Genomic DNA, 7,368 nt, shown 5'->3' with positions numbered 1-7,368 from the left:
CCCCTTAATACAGTTCCTCATGTTGTGGTGACCCCCAACCATAAAATTATTTTCATTGCTACTCTATAACTGTAATTTTGCTACTGTCATGAATCGTAATGTAAATATCTTTTTGTTTTCCGATGGTCTTAGGCGATCCCTATGAAAGGGTCGTTCGACTCACAAAGGGGTCGCGACCCACAGGTTGAGAACCGCTGCCCTAGAATCTTTCCACTACCCAATCCGGCCACCATCATTTCTCACTTGGATTACAGCATCAACTGTCTAATCACAACCCCCTAATACTTTCCATCCCTCCTACTTCTTTCTCCATTCTGCAAGCACAGCAATCTTTTCAGAATGCAAACTCATTCCTCTATTGAAGATTTCAAGTTATATGCCAGTGCCCTCAAAATAAAGACTGCGCTTTTTATAAGGCCTGTGCCTTGACCTCAACGACAGCTGCCCTCCCCCACTGCCATTACAGCTACTCTTTCACCTGCGTAAGCGCTGTGCTACCCATTCCAGACTCTGGCACGTAATATGCACGCTGCCTGGGATACATTTCCAAGCTCGTGCCACTCACCTCCTTCCCTGGAGTCCCAGTTCTTTACTGCTGGTGACACACAGACTGACTGCCTTTTCTGAGGTCCCTTAGTTAAATCCAACAAACATTTGAAAACCTGCTAATGGCCACCCAATGCCAGCATCAAATTAAGAGGAGGATCTTGGAGTTCAGAGGGTCAGTGTAATTTCTTTTTTTATATATACGTCCACAGGCATTTGATCTACATGATAGCACACAGGCCTGTGCATACACAGACGCATATTTGTACCTTTAAAGGAAATCAGATACATACAGAACTACTTTCTCAACTTGAAATATTGTTGCTATTTCTTCCACATTGCATGCTCATTTCTTCCTCCAAAATAAAATACAGACTTAAAAACTTTTAAATCCCACTGCATTCCTCTCATCCAACTTTACATGGAGCAAAAACATGAGCTGGAATTAGATAAGCCAGAGAAATAAGCAAACTGAGTGGAAAATACACATAGAATAACTCATTCCAGCCAGCATGATGTAATAGAAAAAAAGCATAGTCCTGGTAGCCAGGAGACATAGGTTTTATTTCTGACAATGACACGCACTTGCTCTATAATCCTGGGTGAGTTGTTTAATCTCTCTGGACCTCAGTTGTATTATCTTCTAATGAGAGGGTTGAATCTCCAAGATCCCGCTAAAGATCTGTGCAAAGTGGGTCCTGATAAAGAACCATCACGATTCTAATTTGAGAAGCTGTGTAAGACAAAAACGGTGCCAGGAATGAATCTTATACCAATTTAACTACTTTCAAGTAAAAACGGAAAGATGTAATCATTCCCATTGTATCTTAACAATCACCCTTGAGCAGAGCTTATAACTTAAACAAAAGTTAAATTTTCACCTTGGGATTAACTGCAAGGGTGAAAATCACGGCAGAAATTTAAGTTACGAACACCAGTTTTAATAATTGTGTATGCATTTTAGCTCTTGAAATTTGTTCCTGAGAAAGGTGACATTGACCTGTTGGAAGAACATAAACATGAACTGGATCGGATGGCCAAGGCTGATAGATTCCTTTTTGAGATGAGCCGGTGAGTTTAAAAATGCTTAAAAAGGAAAGACGCCCCCTACCTTTCTTAGGAAGTTAAACCTTGGATTCATGTTAAATGGTTCGGTCAATTAACCTACTATAACGTGAAGCCTTTTTGTTTTGTTTTGTTTTGTTTTGTTTTGTTTTGTTTTGTTTTGTTTGGGGTTTTTTTTGGTTTTTTTTAAAGATCTTTATTGGGGAATTGGAGAATGGCAACAGCGCTGGGGAATTGGGGGAAGGGAAACAGACAAGTTGCTGTCCTTTTGTTCTTCAGTCTAGTTGTGGAGGACGTTGCTTCACTGGCCNTCAGCATCTTAGCTGTGGAGGGCAGTGTCACTGGCCCTCATATGTGGGATCCAAACTGGGGCCCTCTGGTGTCCCAAGCCAGTTCTTAACCATCGCGCCACTCGGCCAGCCCCGAATGGGCCTTATTTTAGAACGTGGGCAGGTGGGCGTGTTGTTGACTAGATGCTGTATTCGGGAATGAAGACATGAAATAGAAGAAAGTGGTTCTGGATGCCCAAATGTGTTCTTCCCTGTCCTGCTTGTTGGCACATGAAACAACATTCAGTGTAAATGGCAGGATGGATGGTTTTAACAAGGTCATGTCAAAACCCAAAGAAAAGGTCAAGCCAGAGGTGTCCAGAGTGGACTGAGTCCCGCCCAGCTCCACCCTCGGCTGTCTTTCCTCCCTCCGTGGCCTCTGTGTCCGCCCCTGCCTTCATCCAGCCCTCTGTTGATCTGTGAGAGCGTGAGTGAGCGTGCGTGCTTTACATGCCCTTGTGTTTTGAGTGTTTTCGCTTATCATTTGTTTCCCCCAAACATTATAACCACCTTTAAAATAAATACCATGTCTTCTCATTCTTTTTTTTAATACTTCTCGGCCTAATGGGTGTTGTGTGCAGAGAGGAAACTCTGGTGCAATAATGGGTATGAGAGTGCTTTGGGAAGTGTTCATAATAACCCTACTAAGTGCTGTTTAATGATCAAAAGCTTCCCATGAATATTAGGGTTCCATAAGTACTACTGCTTTTTTAATTCTGGGGTAGAAAAGTCTGCCTTATAGGGTACATGTACAGTTTATTAAGAAGCCCTTTCAATGGCCAGGCACTATGCTAAACACTGTACATGCATTATTATTTCACTTTTTACACACACATACACATACATTCGCACAAGTAATGTGAATATGCCACATTAGCTTGTAAGGAAGTAACATTTTTAAAGTAAATCTGGGTCTAATGCTTACAAATAGAACAAAAGAGTGACTCTATTGTTACAACTAATAATCTGATTAAAGACCTTTTGCCCTGGTTAAGACTGTTGGTTGTGTCTACTAAAAACACATTTTTTACAAATATGTTTTCATTTCATGACTCTTTACAGTCAACATTTTGTTGTCCTGACATAATCAAGCCATGAATCCTTAATTAAATTAGTAAATCATATAAATTTATGGTAGACAGAAAACAGATTTGTGTTTTTGCGTAAATCCTTCCCTAGGAGATACTAATTAGATAAGCAATATTTTTATAAAGAATCTTGGGTTTGTGTTAGATACTGCCACTTTCTACATGTTTGACCTTGGGCAAATCACTTACCCATTCTGAGCCTCAGTTTCTTTCTCTGTTAATAAAAAATGACCATCATAGTATTTTGAAGTTCAGATAAAATCACGTGAAAAGTCCTTAGCTATGAAGTGCTTGTAAATTTTATTTTGTATATTAACTATTGTTCAATTTTTTAACAATAACATACGGTAGATTCTAACCTTAAAACCCATTTTTAATATGACACCAAACTTTAAACACTTCTGATATATAATAAAATTGAGAATTTAGTCCTCTTTCACCTGCAATTCATGGATACATTTGTATGGATGTTGTCCCCATTTCTCATCCCCCAACCCCTTGCGTAAGGAAACTAAATGACAAAACATAACAGCTGTGTTGTCTGTGTCAGCAGAGCATTACAAAGCCCTGAAAGCGTGTTAAAGCAGTTTCAAAATACTACTTTTCTGTGTAGTATTGTCAGGCAATAAGCTTTTACTGAGAGATTTTGAGCAAAATGGCACTTGACAATCAGCAGTTGGAGTAGCAAAATGAATTATCTTACATTGAATGTTAATACTCAAGCCCGCACTGTTAACAACAAAATAAAATATTCTTTCTCCAGGTTGAAATTATCCAATGATGAAATCAAACGGGCAATTCTCACAATGGACGAGCAAGAAGACCTGCCTAAGGATATGTTGGAACAGGTGAGCTGTCAGACTCATCTCAGTGCACAAGGGACCGCTGACTTTTCAGCAGGGAGGGAGATACTGAGAAAATCCGGTTGCTGCTGGTAGATGATTTCCTCATTTTTGCAATGAGGAGGTTGAACCAAGGTTCCATGCGACTCTGTTAGGAGACTTTATGGCTTTATTCTCTCGTTGTTCCTCATCATGCTGGGTGAGAAGAAAGGTGACAAGTTTGTCAAATGCCTGCAATCCACAATGCCAGCCCTGTCCCTCATGCTGCAATTAAGTTACTCTGCCTCAGTAGATCATGTATACCTACTGGCTTTAGTGGAGAATTTGTTTCACAGGAATATCAAGACTCACTAGCACAATGAGCTCACACACTGTACCACATAAACTGATCCATTGCTAAATCCGTAATGCAACTTGTGTCTTGGTCTCAGCTCACCGCTCCCATAATAAAAACCCCTGTTAAACCCCTAGCATTGTCATCTACATCAAAATACTCGTATGTGTCATAAGGTGGGGTGCAAATTTCTTGGGGCTAAGTCTTGTCTCCAAGTTGTGTGGCACTCCTCTTGTGTCATAAATGGCAGCACATTCAAGTGCTGGGGCCAGCAGGTTTGGATGGATTTACACGCAGTCAACACACATCCTTGTCCATGGTATTTGGAGATCATTTGTATTATCCGTGGCAGGCAACAAGTCGAATGTGGTGACATGGCCTCTCTCTCTTCATGCAGTATTTCTATAACATGATCTGTGTAGCCATTCCAACTGTGTTATGTGTTGTTCAGCAGCTTTGCTCAGTTGTCCCCTGAATGACAGTGTTGTTAACTAGCAGATATTCTAGGGATTATCACCTGTCTCTTGGTCTGGGCCTAAATTTTCCTTTGCTTTGTAGAGATAGTCTCAGAATGCTCGAAGACTGCTCTGTCTGCTTGTCTCATCATCCTTGGGACAGAATCATATTTTGAATGATTTTGGACACGTGGACCATGTTTATTAGAGCCAGGTCCACTTAAGGTTGACAGTGGACACAAGCAATCATGATTCCAGGTTGAACTTGAGGTCTCATCTGTAGGCGTGCCCAGCTCCCAAGAGATACGTTCCATTTCTAACAGTGACCCTGGGGGGCGAGGCTGCCCCAGGTGGGGTGCCTGTTTGTCTGCGTGTACATTTTTCTTGGTTCTTACTGGTGTCCTTAAAGGTCCCAGACACAAAGAAGGGAGGAGTGGTGTGTGCAGTGTCACCACATCTAAACGGACCTGCCCTCCCTGAAGCCACTACAGCTGTAATCGTCCTAGGTGAAAACCCTCACACCTCACAGTGGAATAACTTTTTATGCTGACCTTCGAAGGTTTGATTTAGTTGTCAAAATAGTTAATGACTGCATTCCCAAGTCTATTAGGATGCTCTGTGTATGAATAGTTTAAAAGTAATTCTTAAACCTAAAATTCATTTTTCAGAGCATTTTACAGCTCCCTCTCTCGCTGTACACCAGTCAAAACAGTCTCTACCCCGAGACAGTGCAGCCAGCTGCCCTCTGCCCTTCCCCGGCCCCCAGGTGGTCCTGCGCTGCAGTTGTCGGCATCAGACGTTGCTCACCCAGAGTGAAGAGCTGTGCAGAAAGCTGCTTTCATCCTTAGGCCTTCAGCCCCTATTGACAAGGTCATATGTTTAAAATTCCACAAGATCTGTTTACTGTGAAATTGCATCCAACAAAATTCTTCCTTGAGGGAAAGGATTTCAAAAGCTTGCCAAAAGGACTTACAGTGCAAATAGAATGTACTTCAAATAAATAAAGCAGGAAAATGAGCCTACCGAAGCAGAGCCTGGCCAACCAGGGTACGTTTGACCTGGTCTCTCCTGATAGTTCTGTGTGTCTCATCTGGCATGCGCCTTCTTTTCCTCCTGATTCTAACATCCCCCGTCTTGTTTCCTTTCCCTTCAGACAGCACCCTTCCCAGACACGCACTCAAGCCAACACCTGTGCTCCTCTCTGTGGCTCGCATTTGAGGCCCCTTCATTCCCTCCGCTCCTGCTGCTTTGAGCTGCTGGGCTCAGAACTCAGTTGAGATCCACATACTTATTCTTGGAATGGATACCTTTCTCCTGTTCCCAGGTGTTCCCAGGTCCAACTCTTCTCCCCTCTTCGCACACTGTCTGATACTCCACTCTGCTTTGAGAAGGACTGAGCCTTTAGCAGGCTCCTCTCGCTATACTCTTGCACGTAACGAAAGAGAACGTAGTGATTGTGTTAAATCAGGAACGGGGCCTGGGCTCAGCTCAACTACCTGGGGGGTGATGCCTGAAATTTCCTTGCCCAGCAGGTAAAAATCCAGACAAAGGGGGAACGAATAAGCCTTTCTCTCTCCTCCTCCTCCTTCCCTCCTTTCTTGCACTGAGGAAGAACAAGAAGATTCTCGTCCTGTCCACTGTCACTACTTGAACATGGGAACATAAGTGACTAGAAGCTAACAGACCACCAGACCTCTGAACTCTCTGACATGTGCTGTCTTCTCTCCCCTGCTTCTGCCCCATCAGGAAAGAGGAGTGTTCCTGGCCCATCCCTTCCTCTGCCCCTCCCCTCTAGATCTTTCGCCTCTCCCTCTCGCCATGTAACTTATTTAAGCCTCAGCTTTTCTCACTCTCACACACACACACACACACACACACACACACACACACACACATCTAGCTGCTGCCCTGGCTCTGTTTTGATGCAGCCAAAGTTTTTGAGAACTTGTCCCCACTTCCCTCCTGTTCACTCTTCTTCAACTCACTGGAGTCTGTCCTCCTCGCCTTCCTAAAGCTGTTCTCACTAAGGACACACAAATTCCCTGTTGCCAAAGCCAGGGGGCACTTTGCAGTCCTTATCTTCCTTGATTTCCTGGTAGTGTGTGACACTAATGGCCACTTGCTCCCGATGAAACGCCTTCTTCCTCCAGCCCTGTGATTTCACAGAGGCCCCTCCATTGGCTCCTTTGAAGGTTCCTCCTTTTCTTGTCCTCATCCCTTAAATGCTGATTTCTCTCGAGCCCTGCTTTTTTTTTTTTCTCTTGATGGCTCCAGGCACCTCACTCACATCCATGCATATTACAACCAGCACCAGTGCTTTGTCTTCCAAACAGATCTATTTAGGATTTCAGACCCATTTGTCCATCTGCGTACTAGAAATCTCTCCTTGGGTTCCCTTGCCAGTATTTTAAACACTAAACTCACCTTCTCCCCACCCACCCTCAGCCAACCTTGTCTTCCTGGGTTCCTTGTTATACTCTGTGTACATTTTTTGCCTAAGCCAGAAGCCTGGGCCTCATCCTTTTGACCCTCATCTACTATAATTCCTACCAACAAGCCGGGCCAGTTCTATTCAAACCCCCTAAATAGCTCTAGAACAGTGGTTCTCAACCTACCTAATGCCGCAACCCCTTAATACAGTTCCTCATGTTGTGGTGACCCCCAACCATAAAATTATTTTCATTGCTACTCTATAACTGTAATTTTGCT

The 7,368-nt window shown here is 43.2% G+C and overlaps 1 protein-coding gene across 1 annotated transcript in view; it reads left to right on the top strand.

Annotated features, from left to right (window-relative positions):
- DAAM1 (dishevelled associated activator of morphogenesis 1) overlaps positions 1–7,368 on the top strand; it is a 173,058-nt gene that overhangs the window by 144,440 nt on the left and 21,250 nt on the right. The window contains exon 19 of the mRNA XM_019646065.1: positions 1,511–1,617. Within this exon, the coding sequence (XP_019501610.1) occupies positions 1,511–1,617 (107 nt within the window). The remainder of the gene's footprint in view (positions 1–1,510; positions 1,618–7,368) is intronic.

This window comes from Hipposideros armiger, unplaced genomic scaffold (genome assembly GCF_001890085.2).
Source record: "Hipposideros armiger isolate ML-2016 unplaced genomic scaffold, ASM189008v1 scaffold_5, whole genome shotgun sequence".
Taxonomy (NCBI): Eukaryota; Metazoa; Chordata; class Mammalia; order Chiroptera; family Hipposideridae; genus Hipposideros; species Hipposideros armiger.
Note: the sequence above shows the minus strand (reverse complement) of the source record. Positions and strands in the feature narration are given on the sequence as shown.